Source organism: Carcharodon carcharias, chromosome 12 (assembly GCF_017639515.1).
Source record: "Carcharodon carcharias isolate sCarCar2 chromosome 12, sCarCar2.pri, whole genome shotgun sequence".
In the NCBI taxonomy this organism is placed as follows: Eukaryota; Metazoa; Chordata; class Chondrichthyes; order Lamniformes; family Lamnidae; genus Carcharodon; species Carcharodon carcharias.
In genome coordinates this window covers 81,625,894-81,651,369 of record NC_054478.1, presented here as the reverse complement: position 1 = coordinate 81,651,369, position 25,476 = coordinate 81,625,894, and the positions used below count along the sequence as shown (strand labels likewise).

The 25,476-nt window shown below is 39.2% G+C and overlaps 1 protein-coding gene across 4 annotated transcripts in view; it reads left to right on the top strand.

The window, feature by feature from the left end:
• LOC121284868 (transcription factor Sp3-like) overlaps window positions 1-25,135 on the top strand; it is a 56,556-nt gene extending 31,421 nt beyond the window's left edge. For all 4 annotated transcript variants that reach the window (XM_041200711.1, XM_041200708.1, XM_041200709.1 and 1 more), the window contains 3 exons: window positions 3,349-3,571; window positions 14,500-14,699; window positions 22,820-25,135. In XM_041200711.1, coding sequence (XP_041056645.1) covers window positions 3,349-3,571; window positions 14,500-14,699; window positions 22,820-23,148 — 752 coding nt within the window. In that variant the 3' untranslated portion in view covers window positions 23,149-25,135. The remainder of the gene's footprint in view (window positions 1-3,348; window positions 3,572-14,499; window positions 14,700-22,819) is intronic.
• Window positions 25,136-25,476: the final 341 nt, after the last annotated feature.

Here is a 25,476-nt window from a genome sequence, read left to right as displayed (position 1 = left end):
CACAGTTGTGGTTCTTGTATACTACTCTGCCTTTGATTACTTGATCTCTTGAAGTTGACTCTTTCAAAGTTTTATCCTTGGGAAAGGTGTTGTTTCAGTTTGTTTATCCCAGATCATGTCAAATTCAATCAGTGACACCTTTTTTCGTTGCAACAAGGGGGCCAAGACTAAATCCATTCCTCAAATCAAACCAGTTTTGTTTTTGACTATTTGTTCCTGCAATTTTGGGGATCACAGCTATAGGGGATAGTGGGGATAAGAATTCCAAAGTTCCTATTCATATTACAGCAACAATGACCATTGGATGGTGCTTTTAAAATGGGTTAGTGGGTGGTTGCTAATTTCTGCTTCTTGAGCGGTGTTCCAGCAATCTCTGCTGAGTGTGGAGGGCCACTCTCTCTGTTCAATGAGAGTTGGCCTTAATGTCTCATAAGTGAGATCAGTTTAATAACAGCTTATGGACATGTCGGACACGATATTTAGTCATTGCCATTCTAATGACCGTAATCAGGTAGGGTGGTGAATGTTGGGTAGCTCATTATCTCTGTTTATGTTTTATGGCTGATGTCTGCTCAAGTGGTTTGGCTGGTATTTCTGCTGACCCAGAATGTGGAAGCCATGTCTAAGCACTGGTGTGTTGCTGCTCTGTTTTGGAGAGGGATGTGGCACTACTTCTTCCATGTTCCAGGTTTGGTTTCTGGTGTCCTTATTTGCTGACAGGGGATGGAGTGTTATGAGCTATCTCTGCTTTAGGGTAATGAAGCTGTATGACCATTGTATTGGGAGATTGAGCACAGTATAGGAAACATTGTTTGTAACTTTATTTGATCATCTGCATTAGAAATGTACACCCCAATTCTTGCATTTTATGTAGGGAGTTGTGTTGTTTGAATCTCTGATTTGGTAGGGGATGAGGTTTTTTCAAGGCTCATTTAAACTTTTCTGTTTGGAGAAGACTATTTATTTTCCCTCAGGGGTGGGGTTGGGGAGAAGGGTTGTTGCAGATTTGATTTTGCAACACTTTTTTTTTTGTTTGTTTTACTCTATTTTGGTCACCTCAACTGGTCTATGCCATTTTTTATGCTTCACATGAGGTTCCTCCCACCTTACTTCATCTAACCTTAGTGACATTGGCTAAACTGCCTGCAGTAATACATCAGCTGTATTGGAAGTAAAAGCTGGGTCTTGTGTTACTAAAGTTTAAGTCAGAACCTTTGTCATGAACCACAGTGTTTCAAATCCTGGTTTTGACTGCAGGGGGGTTAGGAACTGTGCCCTCCAGTATCTGCTTGATTTGCCATCCAGTCCTTGGTCCGAGTGTGACAAGTCAGCCACCTGAGTATCTAGCCTGGATGCAGGCGAGCTTGGGAAGGTGCAGCTGGATTCGCTCAGTGCCTGCAAGCATCAACCCACAGCAATTGGAGAAGTCTAGACTCTTCAACCACTTGCAGTCCTGCAAGAGGACTTCCAGCATCTGGTGATCTTATCGTAACAGTTGTCAAGATGTGCCAACTTCGTGTAGTTCAGTCATCCCTTGGTTGTTCAGCTAGCCGCAGTAACTGAGGAAACATCATTCTGTGCAGTACTGCAGTGGCAACTGTGCTTTTGTATGTTATCCTGTGGACCATGCTCAGCAATAATGTATTTAACTCTTCAAAGCAGATTTCCTTTGTTATGCTGGTGTCCCATCAGTTTGGTCGAGATTCTCAGACAGAGCTCCTTAAGATGTGTCGATGCACTGAATGAAGCTCCTTTTTTCCATTCAGGCCTTGATTCAGTTATGATCTGTGGCTTCTCATCGCTTTTTTTGGGTGGAGCAAAAATCCCCATGTTGCCAAATGTCCAGTTAAAACTTTGGTTCATTATCACCCTCCTCCTTGCTCAGCTGACAACCACTGTTGGATGCATTCATTCCCAGTGTCCCCAGCCTCTGTTCTCCCTAAACCAACATAGCTTCAATGTCATTCGACTACTAAGGTAGATGGCGATGATGTGGATGCTGATTAAACTTACAAATATGTGTTAAAAGGGAATTGTCAAGCTAGAAGAATATTTTACCATGGCATAATTGACGTGTTTAAAAGGATCACTTCTGTAATTGTTATTTTATTTTGTATGGGTAGTATCAGTGCTTAATCTCTGTAGTGATGTCTTTGGTCTTCTAGTAATTCATACTTTAGGCTTTGGTAATTGTGTATTACAGTATTAGTAACTAACTAGCTTTACCTTGAATACTACATTGATTGTATTGAGGTTATACCCAATGTTCTGAGATTTCAGATTGAACTGCACATTTTTCTGAATATTACAGGGTAAGAAATCTTGGCAGGAGTTCTCCATAAATTTGCCCAGTTGCACCAGGAAATTGGTTTCCTTTTCTGAAGTTGGATATCTATACTTGATTTTTGTAGCACTACTTGCCATTGTTAAGTAAAGAAAATTAAATTATTATAAAAACACCAGATCTCAAAAAGACTTTGAAAGAAATCCCCTAATAAATTCTGAACACTCGGAAACTGAGCTATATTGCATTATGTATAACAAAAACAGAATTACCTGGAAAAACTCAGCAGGTCTGGCAACATCGGCAGAGAAGAAAAGAGTTGATGTTTCATGTCCTTATGACCCTTCAACAGAACTATGTGAATCCAAGGAGAGGGGTGGAATATAAACTGGTTTAAGGTGCGGGGGGTTGGGTGGGGGGAGAGAAGTGGAGGGGGGTGGTGTGGTTGTAGGGACGAGCAAGCAGTGATAGGAGCAGATCATCAAAAGATGTCACAGACAAAAGAACACAGAGGTGTTGAAGTTGGTGATATCTAAACGAATGTGCTAATTAAGAATGGATGGTAGGGCACTCAAGGTATAGCTCTAGTGGGGGTGGGGGGGAGCAGAAAAGATTTAAAAATGAAATAGGTAGGAAAAGAAAAATCTACATAAATTATTGGAAAAAACAAAAGGAAGGTGGAAGAAACAGAAAGGGGGTGGAGATGGAGGAGGGAGTTCAGGACCTAAAGTTGTTGAATTCAATATTCAGTCCGGAAGGCTGTAAAGTGCCTATTCGGAAGATGAGGTGCTGTTCCTCCAGTTTGCGTTGGGCTTCATGAGGACTCGAAACGTCAACTCTTTTCTTCTCCGCCAATGCTGCCAGACCTGCTGAGTTTTTCCAGGTAATTCTGTTTTTGTTTTGGATTTCCAGCATCCACAGTTTTTGTTTTTATCTTTGCATTATGTATAGTTGCATTTTAATCTTATTGTATATCGTTGTGGCAATGTTTGAAAAGGGTTAAACAGAATTGCTGTAGTTCTAAAGTTACAGAAGAGAATTGCACATGCCCTTACTTATTCCAGGTGTACAGATAAAAGAAGAGGAGGATGACTCTGAATCCTGGCAGCTAGCATCACAACCATCTACAGTCACTAATGTGGGCACTGCGACTGTCCTTAGTTCCAGTGATTTAGCGCAAGTGTCTGTGAACCTGGATGAGGATGGCAATGATCAGCAGTATCAACCAGGAAAACGACTCCGGCGAGTAGCATGTACTTGTCCTAATTGTAAGGATGTTTTGGGAAGGTATGTTTCTGTTTAGTTTCTTTAATTAATTAAAGGATTAATTAAAATTAATCCTTTTAAGTGTTGAAAGCTTCTGTGAGCATTATACTCACTACTTAAATGTTTCTTCAGGGGGAAATGTACAATAGGAAAACAAGGGCTTCCATAGTCATCGTCTTATTGTATACCATGAGTAAGCTTGGCAAACCAATTTCATGTTAATTAAAACTTTCAACATTTCCATACAGCAAAATATGAAGACCATTTCTATAAGCAGAGTTTCCTATGAGCCAAACTTTGAGTCTTTGTATATACAGTGTCTAAAATAATGTGCCCAGGATTAACATTGGCGCTTTTATTGAAGTACTATAAGAGACCTGCAAAACATTTGAAATACAAATGCAATAAAAATACTAATTTGACCACATTAAATACAGGATTTTCAATTATTTCACCAGTTTTTAACAGAATTGATCAATCACACTGTGTGAATCAGAGCATCACACTCTGGAGAAAGCTACATAAAGCTGACCATTTGTAAATAGACCTAGAAATATAAAACTTTTGTCAAAAGTCTAGCCTCGTGACTTGCTTATAGTCATTAAATGTGAAAAGTCTGATTTGGAACTGTTTTCTCGAAAAGGGAGGTATACATCTGATGGGCTCAATATTGTTCGAGGAATAAATACACCATTTCCTTGAAATCTGCCTGTTATAAGCACCTATCATCGAAGATAGCAGCTTTCTCATTACCAATCTTCCATTACAAAGTCCCTATTTAGGATTTGAGTTTCATAGCAACATAATTGTTCCTTCCTTGAGTCTAAGCTTGTGCAGTGGCATGCCCATTGGAGCTAGACTGTGTAGAAACTCTGGAGGGTATTTTTATCCACTCGTGGGATGTGGATATTGCTGGCTAAGCCAACATTTATTGCCCAACCCTAATTCCCCATGAGAATGTGATGGTGTGCTAACTTCTTGAAGTGCTGCAGCCCATGTATTGTAGGAACACCAACAGTGCTGTTGGGATGGGAGTTCCAGGATTTTGACCCAGGACCGTGATATAGTTCCAAGTCAGGAAGGTGTGTGGGGCTTGGAGGGGAACTTGCAGATGGTGGCTTGCATCTGCTGCCCTTGTCTGGAAGGTGCTATCGAAGGAGCTGACTGTTACCATCCTCTTAGCCTGTAGAGTCAATGCTGATTTATTCTTTTAATTCATCCAACAATATTTTAAAAACTATTTCATTTTTAGCACAAAGAACAGTTTTTGAAGAATAATTGATATTGAATACATGCTTTTACCATTAGAAAATCTACAATTTGGCTCCTTGGAAGAGAAGCTCTATTATTTCAATTGAATCTACAGATTTTCCATTTCCTAGTTTAAGAAAGCAATCTGCAAATACCCTTAGGTGTTAATCCCTCGTTTTCTTTAAGTTTGAATTCCCTCGATTGTGGCCATATATTACTTTTGTTAATTCAACTCCCTAGAATATATCCTCCTTGAAGCTCTAGAAATAACTGGTAGGAGCTGTCGATAAACAACTCCCAGCAAAACAATCATTATTCATTTAATCTTTAAGCAAATGATCCACCACCTAGAAGCAATATGTTGGCATCATTGGAGCTTCAATCCATATAATAGACTTTGACTTTCTAATAAATTTTGCTTGTCTAGAATTTGTTTCTCAATTTGCATGTTGAACACTTATGGATTGGTATTCTAATTTAAAAAGCGAATATGCTGTTTACCCTCCAATGCAAAAAGTAGAAGCAATGCCAGTTGAAGCACACAGTAAAATTACGCCTCATTTGCCTCATATATACAAGTGTCATAAACAAAAATTTTCTCTGTCCCTGTGGAACCATCCAAGAAGAGTGCATTGATTTTTTTCTTTTATAGACAGCATGCAACATTTACCTTTTGATCATGGTTAAGTTTTTCTTTATGAACATTGCCTTTGCTCTCCTCTTCGCAAATGTTGAAGTAACCTTAGTCAAAGTGTACGCTGGCAGGCTGAAGTTTTGTAAACTCGTATTGCTGTAGTTTTAAAATTCCTGAATGCAATAAATTGAGAATAAGCAGTTTCTTCTAAGTATATTATGTTTAAAGTCTTCACCCACTATCTGTTTAAATTTATTCTATGATGTTAGAGGACCTTTAGAATTAGAAAAATGCAAATGTAGCAAAAAAAAGTGTTCTAAGCTGAAAGGGCATTGAATGCAGAGTTGTACCTATTAAAGTATTTTCACATACAAAATTATCATCCAAAACACCTAATTCAGTTGCTGTATACATTTACGTAGAACATACATCCTGTTTACCATTGGTTAGAAGAGATTTCTCCTCATCTCCTTTGTATAAATGATTGGCCCCTGCCCTGAAACTATGCCCTCTTGTTCTACATTCCCCACGCAGGGAAAACCACCTCTCTGTATCTACCCTGTCAATTCCCTTAATAATTTTGAATATTTCAATGACAAACTGCAGAGAAGAGAGACCCAATTTACTCAGCCTCTCATCATAGGACAACCCTCTCATCCCGGGGATCAATCTATTGAACCCTAGCTGTACTGCCTCCAATGCAAATATATCCCCAAATATGGAGAGCAAAATTGCACACTATTCCAGGTGTGCTGTTAAAAAGCCCTGTACAATTGTAGCAAGACTTTATTTTTGCACTGCAATCCCTTTGCAATAAAGATCAACATGCCAATTGCTTTCCTAATTGCTTGCTTGTACCTGCATGCTAACATTATGTTCCTTGAATGAGAACACCCAAGACTCTCTGAACATCAACATTTAAAAGTTTCGCATCTTTTGAAAAATATTCTGCTTTTCTATTCTTATGACCAGTTCTGTTTGCCCACATTATGCTCTCTGTGCCACCTTGTTGCTTGCTCACTTAATCTGTCTATATCTCTTTGTAGCCTATTTTTACCTTCTTCACCACTTGCATTCCCACCTAGTTTTGTATCATCAGCAAACTTAGATACATTATTCTCTGTCTCTTCGTCTAAATGATTAATATAGATAGTAAATAGCTGAGGCCCCGGCACTGATCCTTGCTGCACTGCACTAGTCACAACCTGCCAACTTTAAAATGCCTCATTTATCCCTACTCTCAGCTCCCTGTCTATTAACCAATCTGTAGAAACACGCTCTGGGAGGTTTCTTAGTCAAACAAAACAAACTATTTACACAAGGGTTCCATGGCTGCTTGTATACAGCCAGTCCCTCATACAGCCATCTTTTCTCTAGGAAACCCCTCCCTAGAGTCTATTACCACCCACTAGCCAGACATTTGTTGAACAAATTATGTGACTCCTACTCAGTTGAACTGATCTTAAAGTGACAGTTATCACCCTCAAATCCATGAGCCCTAATCTTGTGTATTAACCTTTATGTGACATTTTATCAATTGCCTTTTGAAAATCCAAGTATGGTACATCTATTGGTTCCCCTTTATCTACCCTAATAATTACAACCTCTTATGTGGATATACTGTCATTGTTCAACTTGAAATGAGCTGCCAGGATTGTATTCTTGTTTGCTGCTTGTACAATCGCTTATTTTTCTTTAGTTTCTTGAAAGTAAACCACTTGCACATCAGGCAAATGTACAGACATTCTGTTGTATGAGATTGATCATGCATCTTGTTTTCTATCAGTCCCCTCTTTGTTTTGGGGGCAGTATCCAAATATGTTGCATTTCATACTAGTTTGCTGTTTCCTTCAGTCTGCGATCTCATTTCTATGCTTGTACAGTCATGTCCCCTATAAACGTACTTGTATAGGTATTTCTCACTTTTTAAGAGATGAACAAACGTCAACATTAACATGAACACTATATTTAAAAATTAAATACAGGTTGTAAGGTGCTACCTTAGGATTATTATGTCCATATTTTCCAACTTTAACTGCCATGTATATTGCTTCTCCCATATTAGGAATAACCATTGGTGTTCTCTTCTTTATAAATTCTTTTGCAATTTTTTCACTACATTAATCATTGTTTGGTAGTACAGAATTTGAGTATTGCTGAAAAAAGACATTTTGCCAGAGCTTTTTGTCTTGCACTCTGATACAATCACAAGAATATCTATGTTAGGGGAAGCAGTAACTTTATACTGTATGAGAAGAGTGCGCTAATTGTTGGCAAATGGACTTTGGTAGAGGCCATGGAGAATGCACTAGTTAATGGTGACTGACAGTTTAACCAACCAATCAGCATTCTATACTGTATGAGAAGAGAGCTGTTGCTTCCCCTGATATTGGTATTCTTGTGATCATCCTGATGAGTGCAAGACGAAAAGCTTCAACAAAATGCCTTTTCCCAATGATACGTAATCATCCCATGTACACAGAAAATTAAGATTGAGTATGCTGCTAGGACCATGTACCATGTTCACTTTTTAACGATCTGAGAGAGCCTTCTTTATTGCTCGGGGAATTTTGCTGTAATAATCTTGTCTAGTCATATATATTATGTATTTGGTTGTCTTTTATTCAGTTTATAAGCAAATGTGCATGTGGGTGTCCTCCATTTTGAAGTTCAACTACATACAAAATGCACTTGGCTTCCCAAGTATATGTTTTATTGAATCATGAAGCAGTTGTTTTAGTTAGTTTAGTAAACGAGAAACTTACAACATTTACACTATTGCTGACTCTCCCTTCAAAGCAAAGAAGATTTGCATCTGTTCACCCTTGCGTCTATTAATTCTTCCAAAGCACCTTACATAGTATTAATTATCTAGGACAGTTCTTTAAGATAAGGTGGTTACTGTTTTGTGCAAAGCAAGTTTCCACAAACTACAGTGAGCAGTTTTAAAAATCTCAGTTAGCAACGACTTCCTTGAAAAAAACTTGCATGATAGAGATTAGAAAGTTAGAGACAAAAAATAGAAAGGGGAGAAATTAGAATATATGGGTAGACAGCAAGAGTAAGAGCAGAGATATATAAAATAGAAAAGATTAGTTAAAGTAAACATTGGTGGCTTAGAGGCTGAGACCAAAGTGTTTTACAGACGTACATATGAATTAGGAGTAGGCGATTCAGCCTCTCAAGCATGATCTGCCATTTGAAAATGTTATGACTAATCTGATTGTGGCCTTAACTACTTTCCTGTTCATGTCTACCCCCTTGTCAATCTCTTTTTTTCACGGTAGAAGAAACTAAAAGTATCCCAAGAATAGTAGAACATAAAGGGACAAAAGTAATGGAGGAACTTAAAACGATTACTATCACTAGAGAAAAAAATATAAGGCAAACTAGTGGGACTAAAGGCTGATACGTGCTTTGGACTTGTTGGACTGCACTCTAGGGTCTTAAAAGAAGTGGTTGGAATGATGGTGGATGCGTAGATTGTAATCTTCCAAAATTCTCTAGATGCTGGAAAGGTTCCAGCAGATTGGAAAACTGCAATTGTAACAATGCTATACAAGAAAGTAGGAAGACAGAAAGCAGGAAACTCTCGGCTAGTTAACCTAACATCTATTATTTGAAAAATACTGGAAGCCATTATTAAGGAAGTAGTAACAATTTACTTGGAAATAATAATACGCTCAAGCAGAGTAAAATGTAGTTTTATGAAGTGGAAACAGTGACCACGTTATTAAGTTCTTTTGAGGATGTAACGAGCAGGGTGGATAAAGGGAAACCAACCAGTAGACATGGTGTATTTGAATTTCCAAAAGGCATTCAGTTAGGTGCCACATAAAAGGTCTTTACACAAGAGCTCATGGTGTTGGGTATAATATATTTGCAAGGTTAGAGGACTGACTAACAGGAAACAGAGTCTGGATAAATGTGTCATTTTCAATTGGTAAGCTAACTAATTGGTACCACTAGGATCAGTGCTGATCTCTCAACTATTTTACAATCTATATTAATGACTTGCAGAGACGGAGTATAGGGTAGCCAAAGCTGCTGACAATACAAAAAATGGTTTGAAAAGCCAGTTATGGAAAGGATACAGAATGTGCAAAGGATATAGATAGGTTAAGTGAGCGGGCAGAAGTTTGACAAATGGACTGTTATTTGTGAAAATGTGAGGTTATCCACTTTGAAAAGAATAGAAAAGTAGAATATTATTTAAGCGGAGATACTATAGAATGAACAGCAGCTGCACAACTTGCTGGGATCTCAATGTTATGAGCCCTATGAGTCGGGAACAAACCTGCAACAATGTGGGCTTCACCATTTAGAAGAGAATACAACTGAGCCTGGATAATATCCAGATGCCTCATAATTATTAGGATGTCCCTTTAGTCAGCCAATTGTGTTGACCTTGGACTCCACCCACCCAAAAAGACCCTCCTCCCACCACAGGGATCTTGCTTATTGGCTAACTGTGGTCAAGGTCAGATTTGAAAATTTGTGTGTGCCATCTTCCAGACTCCCCCTATTACCACCCACCTTTACATGCCTTCCCTCCCCTTTAGAATAAACATCCCCATGCCCACCCTGACCCTACTCCTTTTTGTTATTTGAGCCAGCTGTCTAGTCCCACTCTGTGACAGACCCCCTCATGAGAGCTTCTCCTACCAAACTCTCACCCTGTACCTGCCACCTTACCTCATCCCACTCTCCCCTCTGACTGTGACTGTTCCGTCCTCTCACCGGTAGCCTAAATTTACCCCCCAGGGCCCTACAACACCACCACCCTCTAAGACACACTCTCTTTCCCCCACCCTCTTCCCCGATCAGCATGCCTCCCATGTCCAGCCTTGGTGCAGCTTCTGCTGCTGGCGGCACTTGATACGAGTGAAGTTTATGTAAGGTCCCCAAGAAGGTGAAAGTAGCATCTGCTGACTTCAAAAGTGGTGGAAGAGGTGAAGCTGATTCGTAAAACTTAACGTTCTAAATTCTCGCTGGCAGGGTACTTAATTTGGAGGGCGTACTTGATTCTGGCGAGGTGGCCTTTTAATGAGTTTGCATAAGATGCAAATGCATGCAAATTGGATCTCTGCCCTAAAAATATTCAGTGACCCCGCTTCCACGACCTTCTGATGCACAGAGTTCCAAAGTCGCACAACCCTCAGAAAGATGTTCTCATCTCAGTCCTAAAAGGGTGATCCCTAATTTTAAAACAGTGCCCCCTAGTTCTGGACTAACCCATAAGCGAAAACATCCTGTCCATATTCAATTTTTTAATACTGTCCAGGATCTTATATACTTCAATCAAGTCACCCTTCACTCTTCTAAACTCCAGTGGAAACAAGCCCAGCCTGTCCAACCTTTCCTCAAGACAACCTGCTCAATCCAAGCATCAATCTAGAAAACCTCCTCTGAACCGCCTCCAATGCATTTACATCCTTTCTTAAGTAAGGAGACCAAAACTGTACACTTCATTAAAGATGCGGTCTCACTAATGGCCCTGTATAACTGAAGCATAACATCTTTACTTTGATGTTCAATTCCTCTTGAAATAAAGGATAGCATTCCATTTGCCGTCTTAATTGCTTGCTGTACCTGTATACTAGCTTTTTGTGACTCATGCACAAGAGCAGCTAGATCCCTCTGCACCTCGGAATTCTGCATCCATTCTTTAAGAAATACTCCTGCCAAAGTGAACAACTTCACACTTTCCCACATTATATTCCATCTGCCAGATTTTTGCCCACTCATTCAACTGTCTCTATATCCATCTGCAAACTCATTGTGTCATCTTCACAATATACTTTCCTACCTATCTTTGTGTAATCTGGAAATTTAGCTACCATGTCTTCGCTCCCCTCATCCAAGTCATTGATATAAATTGTAAAAAGTTGAGGCCCCACCACAAACCCCTGCGGGACTCCACTTATCACATCCAGTCAATCAGAAAAAGACCCATATATGCATGCTCTCTGTTTTCTGCCAGCTGCCCAATCTTCTATCCAGGCTAATACATTACTCCCTACACCATGAGCTTTTATTTTCCGCAATAACCTTTGATTTGGCACCTTATCAAATGCCTTCTGGAAATCCAAGTACAGTATGTCTACAGGCACCCCTCTTCACCGCACATGTTACTCCTTCAAAGAACTCTAATAAAAAGTCTATCTCGACCTGGAGACTTGTCAGCCCGCAGCACCATCAGTTTGCTTAGTACTGCTTCCCTAGTGATTGTAATTGCACCAAGTTCCGCTCTCCCTTTGACCTCCCGATTTACAGTTTTTTTTGTACCCTCTAGTGAAGACTGAAGCAAAATATTTGTTCATTTCATCCGCCATTTCCTCCTTATCTATTATTAACTTTGCATTCTCACTCTCTAGAGGACAAACTCTCACTTTACTCTTTTCCTGTTTGAATACCTGTAGAAACTCTTGCTATCTGTTTTTACATTTCTAGCTAGCTTCCTTTCGTACTCTAATTTCTTTCTCCTGATTAACCTTTTAGTCATTCTCTGCCGTTCTTTATATTCTGTCCAATCATCTGACCTGCCACTCATCACATGAGAGAACCTTCCCATTTTCCTTTTTTTTGACAGATGAAAATATCAGTTGTACTGTGATGTTCAGGCAAAACTGTCGGATGTATTTACAAATATTCAAGATGGAGATGAGGGATTTTGTTTCTCTTTCGTTAGTCTGCAGAATTCTCCCTCAGAGTAGTGGAGACTGTCATAAAAATATTTTTAAGGCTGAGTTAGATCCTTGATTGACAAGGCAGTCAAATGTTATAGGGGATAGACAGGAAAGTAGAGTTAAGGCCACAATCAGATGAGCCATGATCTTATCAAATGGCAGAGCAGTCTCGAGGGACTGAATGGCCTGCTTCTAGCTTGTACGTAATAGAAGCAATAAAGACATAGCAAGTTACTTAAACTATGATAATTAAAACAGTACATCCCCAAAAGATCATTAAGAACATTTTTCCTTAGCTTGATGATAAATGTTAGAACTCTTGAATACTAATATGCATCAAACTTCCATTCCGCAAGGTTGTATGCGAGTGATATGAATAAACAATGCACTGAGTTCATGTCAATCAAATCTTCAGAGATAAAACAGCATTAGTTTTTTGTCTGAGAATTTTGAGTAATTTTGTTTTTAACATCCTAATTCTATATTAAACATTATTAAACTTTAAAATCTGTCATGTAATAGGATTTTACTTATGATTGGTCAACATCTTCTGTAGACTCTGTGCTGAACCAAGTAATTTAGTGGGCATATTACATTTGGCTTCTGTTTCAGGACTTGTGGAGATAGGGTCTTGGTTCTGGTCACTATCCAGTGACCCCTGCTAGAAGGAGGGGGAGGAAAATCCTTATCTGGTTTCATCAGGAGTTATGGGCTAAGGAGAAGTTTAGAAATGGTGAAATTGAATTGATAGTTCAGATCATTGTAATTTAAAATTCAACTTTGCCTTCTAAGCCTTATTAAAATTACAGTTATAAAGATTAGAAATATAGACTGTTGAATTTTCAGGTAAGACTACTGTAATTCATATACGTAAATAAATTAGTTGAATTCAGTTGATCTCTTTAAGACCATTTTGCATCTAAATTGAAATGTAAACGGGGGTTTCAGTGGTTCATAAAATTTTCCGTTTCTTTGATCATTGATCTCCAGTTTATAAGAGCTTATTTACACAATCCTGTTGAAAGTTGAGGGCTTATCTTCTACTTGTACTGTCACATCAGCACCCACCAAGAGTGTATCCTTGCCTTTGCTGTTTCTCCTCCATGCTGGAGTCATTTGTTGACATAGGATCAGTTTCCACATATATGCTAGTAAAACCCAGCTCTGTCCCACTTTTCTCTCCACCTTCTCCTGGCTGTCAGTCTGACTGCTCAACGTTTGAGTTCTTGATTAGTTGTAACTTCCTGCAGCTAAATATTGAGAATATATCAATTGTCTTTGAACCCTACCACAAACTCTTTCCAATATTTTGAGCCACAACAAACTTTATCCACTATTTTGGGCTGAACCAGACTACTCACTTCACTGTCGCTGGATGAAAATCCTGGAACTCCCTCCCTAGTAGCACTGGGTGTACCTACGCCACATGGACTGCAGTGGTTTAAGAAGGTAGCTCATGATCACCTTCTCAAGGGCAATTCGGGATGGACAATACATGCTATCCCATGAAAGAATAAAAATCTATCCAACCTCAAGTTGAGTTTTCAACCCCATATCCCCTTTATAGCTATGACTATCTACTTCCACCTCTGTGACATTGTTATATACTTAACTCCAGTGCTTGCCTGGCTTTCACTATTTAGCTCATCCATTTCCTGTTCCTTAATGCTCTACTTTCCTATTTTTTCTATTCCTGCCCCCCTTCCATTCTTACTGACATGTGCATGTTCTCAGTCCTTCAAGACATCAGATTAAAATTTCACATTTTTGTGATTAAATTCTTCCAAGGCTTTGTTGCTGTATTTCTGACTTTTCTATCGACACACACCCTCCTAGACTCTTCTTAGTTCTGACTGTGGCATTTACGCCTTTGCCTGTCTAGGCCCCATTCTATTTTCTAGCTCTCTCACATTAAAATTTGCCTTAAAATACCTCTGTTTAGCCAATCTCTTAACCTCTCCTTAGCTCAGCATCTTCTATTCTTTTGGCTCAGCAGCCCTCTTAGGACATTAAGGGCTGGGGCTATGTAAATTCAAATTATTATAAACTGCACCATTGCAGCCATGAAAGCCTGCATTTTATTTATCAATTAAGTAAATTTGTTAAAGATATAGACAGAAAATCCTCATTATTTTTAGGTTCTATTTATGTAAAAAAAAAAGGAAGATAATTGCTAAGTATAATTTTGCCATTCCTCAGAATAGTCTTATATACAATAGTGCGTAAAATAGTTATTCAGAAGTAATTACTAAGTTAATGTTTTCAGTTGGTGCAGTTAATTCTATAGAAAATTTTGAAACTGTATTAAATGTTTGCAGAATTCAGAGGATAAAACTGAAAGTGCTTACGATATTTGAATTTATATTTTTCCTCAGATCCTCCAGTAATTTAGGCAAGAAAAAACAGCATATTTGCCACTTTCCAGGCTGTGGAAAGACATATGGAAAAACATCCCATCTTCGAGCTCATCTTCGCTGGCACACAGGAGAACGACCTTTTGTCTGTAACTGGGTTTTCTGTGGAAAACGGTTCACTCGCAGCGATGAACTGCAGCGACACAGAAAAACACATACAGGTTAATTTCATATTCACCTTTTTAAAACATAATATAGTGGATTTCACTCTGTCTTAATGTTAGTTGCTACTTCATCAATTCCCAATTATCCTCCAGCAGAACACTCTTCCTAACGTCCTGAGCTATTGAGCTAAATATAGTCCAATAGCTAGACTTGGCAATCAGTTACAAGAAGCAGATACAACTTTTACAAGAAATTATTTCCTTATTAATATTATTTTGAATGCGTAGTAGAAGGTTTTCTGACTTTAGGTCAGTTTATAGTAACTTGGATTGAAATGCTACTCACAAGAAGGGTCATGTGTCCCAGTGAAAGGATATTTAAGAATAGCAGGTTTCATGGCAGCAACAATATTTGTGCTTGTGTTTGAAATCATTGCAACTGAGATTGCTCAGCTATGTACATTGCAGAGCTCTCTCCCAGCCCGACGAGGCGAAGCACCAATTGCAATGGGATTAGAACTGATGGTCAATAAAGCAATCAATTATCTAGAAATATGGGTAGTGAGATTAGCTGTGGAGCATTTCCACCACCTGTTACAGGATTGATCTGTGAGCTTGTCAGGGCATGATTCTACTGGCACACTGCTGCAGTGTTAAGCTAGAATAGACAATGTAATTACCAATATGGCTGTCGCATGATTTACTCACTGGGAAATGCACCTGTGGGTTGTCAAGAATTTTTAGCACTGGCTCTCAGGGATAGACCAACTTGCTACCCTGGATGGCAAAATAGTCCACTGTGCTTTATTATCAGACACTGAGCAGAATCCTCTTCTGCAGAATAAATGTTCAGATATATTTTCTCTCTCTCATCATACCTTGTGTAATTCAGAAGGCAAAATATGCTGGTGACTCCTTACTAACCATGAAAACTGGTTCTTGGATACCCTGATAATGAGCAGGTGTAATTAAAAGATCTCATCTCTAAATTTGGGTCAAATACTAAACCTGAACCCAGGAAAGTTCCAGTTGACACCCTTGTTATTGAAAGAAAATGTTGGTCAGTTCAAGGATTTTCCTTTTTCTATCCTGGATATCTTAATTGAAACCTCTGGGCTTTCACTATTAGAGATTATAACATATAAAAGAGTAACTTTCTGCAATGATCTTTTAATTTGGTTTGCCCTGCCTTATGATTTTCTTTACATTTTGGAGTTTTTCATTTGATAATTTAAAATCTATATCTTTTCACACTTGAATACCGTATAAAGTTCTGACCTCCATATTATTAAAAGGATATATAGAAGCAAGGAGAAGGTGCAAAAAAAGATGAAACCAGCACTGAAAATATACTTAAGGAACGGCTGGGCTCTTTTCCTCTGGAAAGACGAGATTGAAGGATGACCTAACAGAGGTCTTAAAAATTATGAAGGAGTTGATAAGGTGGACACATAGATGGTGTTTCCATTTGTGATGTAACTAAAATCAACTGGAAAATTTTTAGCCAAAGAGCCAGAAGAAAATGGAACTCCCTGATTGTTATGACAAAGCAGTTGGTAAAGGCTGAGTTGTTTAAATCCCAGCGGGGGACTTGAACAACTGTCATAACCTATATTTTCAATTGGCATGTTTTGAGATGTAGCTCTGAATTTTTTTATTCATTCTTGGGATTTGGGTGTTGCTGGCATTTATTGCCCATCCATAATTGTTCTTGATGAGGGAGCATTTAAGAGTCAACCACATTGCTGTGGGTCTGGAGTCACATGTAGGCCAAACCAGGTGAAGACAGCAGATTTCCTCCCCTAAAGGACATTAGTGAACCAGATGGGTTTTTATGACAATCGACAATAGCTTCATGGTCATCATTAGACTTTTAATTCCGGATATTTATTGAATTTAAATTCCACCATCTGCTATGGTGGGGTTTGAACCCCGGTCCCCAGAGCATTATCCTGGGTCTCTGGATTACCAGTCCAGTGACAATACCACTACACCACCGCCTCCCCACCAAGCCTCAAGGTTTTTTTATATAAAAGTAAATTAAACATTTATTAATTTAACAACAAATTAAACACATACACATGTCTACAAATTACTACCATAATAACCTTTAAAAGATCCCCAAATTAATCACTCCAAGGTAAATCTTCACCAAGGCAATAGTAACCCATATACTTTAAACAGACACCGGGCAAAGCACATTTGATCTTACAAATTCAAAATGAGGTTCCTTTCAATTTGGTTCCTTTGCAGACACAGTTGTGGGCTTACAGGCTGGTTAGATCTTAAATTCCACTGGCTTACACACACAAACTCCTTTCTGTTTATATCTAGCTTTTCCTTTGAATGTAAATTTTCCATTGTATTACTAGGTTTTTTTCATTTTACCTCCCCTAACAATAATGCTTTCATTCCACCAATGTAATTAGTAATATAAAATACATTGCATAGTGTCTCCCAGCTAGGTGCAAGTTTTTACCCATTCTTTTGAGTGGTTTACTCAACAATGCAAATTTACACTTTACCTTCTCCTCTTTACGTTTATCTAATTAACATCTGAAACCACTATACATCAAAGCAGGTATTTTCCAGGTAGTTTTATTTTTATTTTTGTTTTGGATTTCCAGCATCTGCAGTTTTTTGCTTTTATACATCAAAGCACCCAGACTAGCTGGCTTTAATCCCAATTAAGACACACACATAGACACAGACCCTACTACAATTCCAATTTAAAAATAATTTCCAATAACATTATAGACATTAATGTCTCTTCATGACACTGCTAAAGGGAGTAATTAAGGTGAACAATAGATACATGTAAGGGGCAGCTGGATTAACACGTGGGTGAAGAGAATGAAAGGATATGATGGTGTTAAATAATGAGGGACGAGAGGAGGCTCAAAAGTCAGCATAGTGCAGTTGGACTGAACAATTTATTTATTTCTGTGCCATAGGTGCTATGTAATTCTATTTTGTTTCTTTTGGCTATTTTGGCAGTTTGCATTTAGGTGGCATCTTTAACCTAGAAAATGGACCAAATGTGTTCAGGGGTATAAGGGGGAAAATAACTAAACTTTGAGCCAAAGTAGGAAATACTAGTTGGAGTGACCAAAAACTGTGTCACAAGGAGGATATTAAAGGAGAAGGAGAGCTGAAATGGGGCGGGGTAGGAGATTCCAGAGGTTGGGGCCAGGTAACTGATGGGATGGATGCCACTCCTGGTTGCAAACAAAGGGGGAATGTGCAAGAGACTGGAGCCAGGAAAGGTTTGTTTGGTAGTTGCTTGTTGCAGCACTGGAGATGGTTACAACAATGGGGGTGAATCCTTGGAGGGATCTGAACACAAAAGATAAAGTTAAATTTGAGGTAGTGGGGACATCAGGAGCCAACATAGACCAAGGAGAACAGGGCTGATAGGTGAGAGGATAGGAAATGGGCAGTAGAGTTTTGGATGAGCTAAAACTTAGAGGCCAACAAGGATAGTTGAGTCTGGAGCTGAAAGGTATAGATGAAGGTTTCAGCAACAATGGGCTAAGATAGAACAAAAATAGAAGTAATGAAGAGGATGTGGAGTCCGAAGAGCAGCTTCGGGTCATTTTGAAGAGAGTTTGCTTAAAGTCAGGTTTAGCCGAGCCTGTTTCTGGGAACGGTACAGGGATTCTGACAGGACCTTAAGATTAAGATGATGTCTGAGGTGCTGCCAGTGTTCAGGTGGAGAAAATTGTGACTCATTATGACTTAATGGGTCTGAATTTCCATGGAGTGGCAATCAAAGTCAGATTGCCACACTGCTCCTACTTTCCTACCTTGAAATCCAGACGACCCTTTCTCGTTCGACCTTCCAACTTGGCAGTTTTATGTAGGGCACGCACTCCTGAGGCCTTCAGTCAAGGGCTGAACTGCCGAAAGCAGGGAGGTCCTGTGGGAGGTCAGTACAATAGTTACCCAGAAGTGGTTTTAATTCTCCTAACTTTTTCTGGTTAACTATTTCTGTAAGATAGTCGGAACCATCCGAAGTTTGCAATTTAAATCGTATTTTCAGTTGGTTCCCAGAGCAGGGCAATTGCCCATTGGAAGTTTGAACTCCCCAGGCACTTGCCATGTAGTCCTTCCCTAGCAACATCTGGGATGGAGGGGGTGGGGGCGCTGTTCCCCAGTGCACCTTTGGGGTATCCTCCAGATCCCCAGATATGCTGCTCTGGAGCTCAGAAGTTATGGGCCAATGACAAACAAGCAGACTTCCCATGCAGTGGGGAGGTAATGGAGAGGCAGAGATAAAAGCAAAAAACTGCAGATGCTGGAAATCCAGAACAAAAACAGAAACAGAAATACCTGGGAAAAACTCAGCAGGTCTGGCAGCATCGGTGGAGAACAGCACAGTTGACGTTTCGAGTCCTCATGACCCTTCGACAGAACTAAGTAAAAATAGGAAAGGGGTGAAATATAAGCTGTTTTGGGGGGGTGGGGGGAGGGTGGTGACGGGACAAGCAGCCATTATTGGTGGAGACAACCAAAAGATGTCACAGACAAAAGGGCAAAGAGGTATTGAAGGTGGTGATATTATTTAAAGGAATGTGCTAATTAAGAGTAGAGAGCAGGACAGACAAGGTACAGATAGCTCTAGTGGGGGTGGGGTGAAATAATATAAAAGGGCATAAAAGGTAGAGATAAACAATGGATGGAAATACATTTAAAAATAGTGGGAAAAGAAAATTCTTTATAAATTATTGGAAAAAATGAAAAGGAGGGGGAAGAAACGGAATGGGGGCAGGGATGGAGGAGAGAATTCAAGATCTAAAATTGTTGAACTCAATATTCAGTCCAGAAGGCTGTAAAGTGCCTAGTCGGAAGATGAAGTGATGTTCCTCCAGTTTGCGTTGAGCTTCACTGGATCAATGCAGCAAGCCAAGGATGGACATGTGGGCATGAGAGCAGGGTGGAGTGTTGAAATAGCAAGCGACAGGGAGGTCTGGGTAATGCTTGCGGACAGACGGAAGGTGTTCTGCAAAGCGGTCACCCAGTCTGCGTTTGGTGTCTCTAATGTACAGGAAACCACATTGGGAGCAACGAATGCAGTAGACTAAGTTGGGGGAAATGCAAGTGAAATGCTGCTTCACTTGAAAGGAGTGTTTTGGTCCTTGGCCGGTGAGGAAAGAGGAAGGGAAGGGGCAGGTGTTCCATCTTCTGCGTTGGCATGGGAAGGTGCCGTGGGAGGGGGTTGAGGAGTAGGACCAGGTTGTCACGAAGGGAACAATCCCTACGGAATGCTGCCGGGGGGGGGGGTGAAGGGAAGATGTATTTGGTGGTGGCATCATGCTAGAGTTGGCGGAGGATGATCCTTTGAATGCGGAGGCTGGTGAGGTGATAAGTGAGGACAAGGGGGACCCTCTCATGTTTCTGGGAGGGAGGAGAAGGCATGAGGGCAGATGCTTGGGAGATAGGCTGGACACGGTTGAGGGCCCTGTCAACTACCGTGGTGGAAAACCTCGGTTAAGGAAGGAGGAGGACATGTCAGAGGAACTGTTTTTGAAAGTGGCATCATCAGAACAGATGCAACGGAGGTGAAGGAACTGAGAGAATGGGATGGAGTCCTTACAGGAAGCGGGGTGTGAGAAGCTGTAGTCAAAGTAGCTGTGGGAGTCGGTAGGCTTGTAATGGATATTGGTGGATAGTCTATCACCAGAAATTGAGACAGGTCAAGGAAGGGAAGGGAAGTGTCAGAGATGGACCATGTGAAAATGATGGAGGGGTGGAAATTGGAAACAATATTAATAAATTTTTCCAGGTCCCGACGAGAGCATGAAGCAGCACCGCAGTAATCATCAGTGTACCAGAGAAAGAGTTGTGGGAGGGGACCGGAGTAGGACTGGAACAAGGAATTTTCCACATACCCCATAAAGAGATAGGCATAGCTGGGGCCCATGCGAGTACCCATAGCCACACCTTTTATTTGGAGGAAGTGAGAGGAGTTAAAGGAGAAACTGTTCAGTGTGAGAACAAGGTCAACCAGACGGAGGAGAGTAGTGGTGTATGAGAATTGTTCGGGTCTCTGTTCGAGGAAGAAGCGGAGAGCCCTCAAGCCATCCTGGTGGGGGATGGAGGTGTGGAGGGATTGGACGTCCATGGTGAAGAGGAGGCCAGAGAACTGGAAATTGTTGATGTGACGTAAGGTGTTAGAGGAATCACAGATGTAGGTGGGAAGGGACTGGACAAGGGTAGAGAGAAGGGAGTCAAGATAACAAGAAATGAGTTCTGTGGTGCAGGAACAGGCTGAAACGATTGGTCTGCCGGGACAGTCCTGTATGTGGATTTTGGGTAGGAGGTAGAAGCGGACCGTCCGAGGTTGGGCGACTGTCGGGTTGAAAGCTGTGGAAGGAAGATCTCCAGAGGAGATGAGGTCAGTGACAGTCCTGGAAACAATGGCTTGATGTTCAGTGGTGGGGTTATGGTCCAGGGAGATGTAGGAGGAAGTGTCTGGGAGTTGATGCTCAGCCTCTGCGAGGTAGAGGTCAGTGCGCCAGACAACAGCACCACCCTTGTCAACGGGTTTGATGACAATGTTAGGGTTGGACCTGAGAGAACGGAGTGCAGTAAGTTCAGAGAGAGACAGGTTAGAATGGGTGAGAGGAGCAGAGAAATTGAGACAACTTTATTTCACCCTTTTCCTATTTTTACTTCGGTCTGTTGAAGGGTCATGAGGATTCAACGTCAACTGTGCTCATCTTCTCCAGTGGAAAGGCAGAGCTGTGTGTCATTAGCGTAATTTGTAAAAGCTGACCCCATGTGCATAGGGGTTGTCACCAAGAGGCAGCATGTAAATGTGGAGGAGTAGGGTCTCATTGGGAGACTCCCAAGCTGACAGCATGGAATGGGAAAAGAAGTCAGGGCAGTCTGACCAAGTTGGAGAATTGTGGAGATGTGTTGGAGGAGGATTGTGTTGTTTATTGAATGATCAAAGGCTTCATAATGTAGGATAGGAGGAGGGCTTTCTGGGAATTTGGGATGGTCCAAGTTTCAATATAACTGGCATTTTATTTCTGTTGCTGTATGCTGAACTTAGAAAAATGTTTTCTGCAATAATGACAATGTTTTCCTCAGAATATCTGTCACTCTCTTTTTGAGAAGTTTGAACAATAAGCCCAGGAAGTATCAATATCTGCTGGGTCCCCACTTAACAACTTTGAAAATCACTGAATTAAGATACTCTGGTATCCTGTTTTATGCAAACTGTTCAACAAGATTTAGATCTTCTTACAATTTCTGCATTTCATGCTTATTTTAATATGAGTTGAGGACAATTTTGAACATTAGTGAAATACAAGCATTTGTTCTAGAGCAGCCCATATGACCTGGCATTCTTGCAACTTAGTTTTTAATTAAAAGTCATTTTCCTATTTCATTTGTCCCATTGTTTCATCTGCACAGCTCAGAATTGGATCTTGGCTGGAATTTTACAGGACCTTTGGGGCTCGAGGGTGGGAAGGTTGGCAAAATGGCGTGGGAAGACATTGGTTAGTCTTTATGACGCCATGCCAGTTTGCCAGCAGCGGGAAAGATGGTAAATGGTCTATTTTTGTTTTTCACACTGAGGCAAGACCAAGTGTAATCTTTGGATGAAACAGGGCTAAAGGTTGGTGAATAATTGGACTAGAGCATACAGGTGTATCTTAGTTGCATTTTAAAGTCATGCTTTCTGTGCTTATTAAGTTTAATTTAATATTTGTAGCTAAACAGCAAAATTCATAGTAATTTGGAAAAGAATTAGTTGGAACGTAAGTTTCTCTACAATACAGATTGAGAAGCTGGAAGACAATGTCACATGAATCAAAGGTATCGTGCAGGCATCAAATTTATTTTGGAAAAAGTTGACAGGAACTACCTACAGATGTAAGATTTTTAGTATGTTAAAGTAATGTTTTTGTATAGATTAATATTTAGTTTCTCTGAACATGTTATAGAGAAGGGAACCAATCTTCAAAGGATTTCACTAACTTACATATACTTTGTACATGCATAATCTTTAGGTCTTGCGCAAATTGGTTGCTGACTTTCTTACCTTACAAATAATCCATTTTTTGCAAAGAACTTTTTGATGTCTTGAGGTTGTAAAAGGTGCTGCATAAATGCAAGTATTTGTTCTGGAGAGTTTTATAAAAGTCTGAATTTACACCCTGCAGGTGAGAAGAAATTTGTCTGTCCAGAATGCTCCAAGCGCTTTATAAGAAGTGACCACCTTTCAAAGCACATCAAAACACATCAAAACAAGAGGGCCAATCTTTCCAGCCACAACAGTGCAGCTATATCATCAATGGAAGTGACATCTGCCTCTGATGTTGGCATCCTTACTTCAGGAGGAACTATAATGTCACCTGTAATAGCAAGCATTCAGCAGGGCCATATGGAAGCGATTGGAACTGACCATTCTGATGGTGCAAATACTGAAGAAATGTTACATAATACTGATATACAGTTAGTCACTATTGGTGGAGATGACTGTCTGGACTGAAAAATGCAGTTTATAGAAAAAAACAATGTGTTAGTGATTTTATAATGGAGTAAAAGGCTAGTAAATTTTGAGCTTTTTCTGCAGTCTTTTTATCAGTGTGGTTAAAAAAAATTCATGTATTATGGAAAAGTGACAAATGTCACTAAAATGCCTTATTTTCTATGTATTTGTAATACAGTATTCATATATCTATTGAACACTGGCAATGTTGCATGTACATTTTGCAGATACTCACCACATGTAGCAATTTTTCAAAAATAGCACTCATGATAGATTATAAACACAGGGAAATAGCTATGCAAGACTGATGGCAAAATCTTGGAAATTAAAAGATTTGGGGATGATCCAGTTCAGAGTGGGAAAGTATGTACATCTTGAACACAATTTATTGTGATAAATCTGTTTTCTATTAAATTTCATAGCAATTTTCTAATTCAGTGCATTGCATTTTCTGATACAAGTAAGCATATTTCAATCGTAAAAGGGTCACTATGGTCTGCATTCTATAAGCTGATTAGTAAACTAGCTGTTTGCCATTTAAATGTCAAAGTATGCATTTCTGTGTATCATTAAGCTCTTTATAAAAGAGGAATATTGTAAAAATGGGATCTGAAGTCTTAATCTATTTTTTCAATTTATTAAAAGCCATTTTTTTTTGCTAAATGTTAAGGGTCATCTGCCAAATGACTGAGTGCGTTGATTGTAATTAACCTTGAAGTTTCAAAGTTAACTATTGCATAAAACTTCTTTGACACGTTGCAGATCCTAATTCATCTACCCTTTGTAATTTTCTATACAAGTTTTTACCTTAACTATTTGTTGCGCATATATATATATATATATATATATATATATTCGGTTTGTATTTTTATTATGTATTTGTTAAGGCTACAGAGGTAATGCATAACTATTTAATCTCTATCATCATTTCAGCAGCATAGAAGTGGGGATAAAGATGCTACCATTGGACTTTTGTTTTTCTTCCCAAACCCTAGGGTGACCATTCTTGCCTCCAGACGTGCAGTACCATTAAATAACTCAGTTGCACTTCTCTCCAGAATTTACTAGAGATATCCTGTGCCAGTTGTGTGTTTTTTTTAAGTACTGCATCACATTGTGGTTTGCACCCTTTTGAAATTTATTTCTAACTGTCTTGTCCTTTTTGTAATGAAATCAGATGTGCAGAATAAACATTCAGATTACAGTATAAAACAGCTTTGATGAACCAACTGAAATGAATTGTGGTTTCAATAATTTTTTGGTTCTAGTAATTTTGAGGAACCACTACTATGAAGGATTCGGTGTCACTTGATGTAGCATTATTCCTATGGTAACGTAGTACTGTGTGCATAAAGACACAAATATAGAAAATGTTTATATCATTACTCAGTTGATCATTGTTTCTATTTTTAATCCAGTTACTCTTTAGTAAAAGTGATTTGATTATCTAGAACTCTCCAAAAAGCATACATTGTACATTGTATTTCAACATAGGACTCAAGACCTTTGAGGTTTCCCCACAGTGATATTTGAAGTTTAAGTATAGTTCCTTTATTGCAGTAATTTTTTTCCTTACATAGGGTGTGTCAACTTGCATTGGAAAAATGGGCCTCAAACTAAGATGTGTTATATGTGCAAGTGCCAACAGTTGGGGTAAAAAGTGTATGTTACATGTGAAAATATATAATGGATAGTACCGTTTTGTAGTGACCTATTGCATTTTTTTTTTACTTTTTGTTAATGTTTTAAATAGGTTGTTTGAGCAGTTTTCTTTGCATTTTAGAGCTAATATAGATCATACTCTTCTCCCTACCTCTTCCCTCCCCTTCTAAAACAGTTAATGTGGTATTTTAAAACAATGATGAAACTTGATTTTAAAATTCAATAAAAATATATACATTGCCATGTGGTAATTGTGTCTAGTCTTACATGTTCCTTCAAAATGTATAAATATAAATTAAAATGCTAATAAAGTAAGATTATACTATCAATAAATTGCTGACCTTATTTAAATTTTCATCAGTATTAAAAAGTTATCAACAGGAGTCTACGCTAAGTATTTTTCTATATAATTTGCAAAGTATTATTTACTTTTACACGTGACTCCTGCAAAAAACAGTTTATCTCATTTGTCACACTCAATTAAGGGGGAAAAACCCAACTCCTTAAAACTATTTCCAACAGCTAACTTACAAATGGCTAAAATTAGACATTTCATTTTAAGTTTACTTTCCTTGCCTGTTGCATCATCCTGAGCACAGATCCTTTTTTAAAATTTATTTTTGGTGAAACTTCGTGTCCAAGTTTGTGATCCAGTATGCTGAGCAG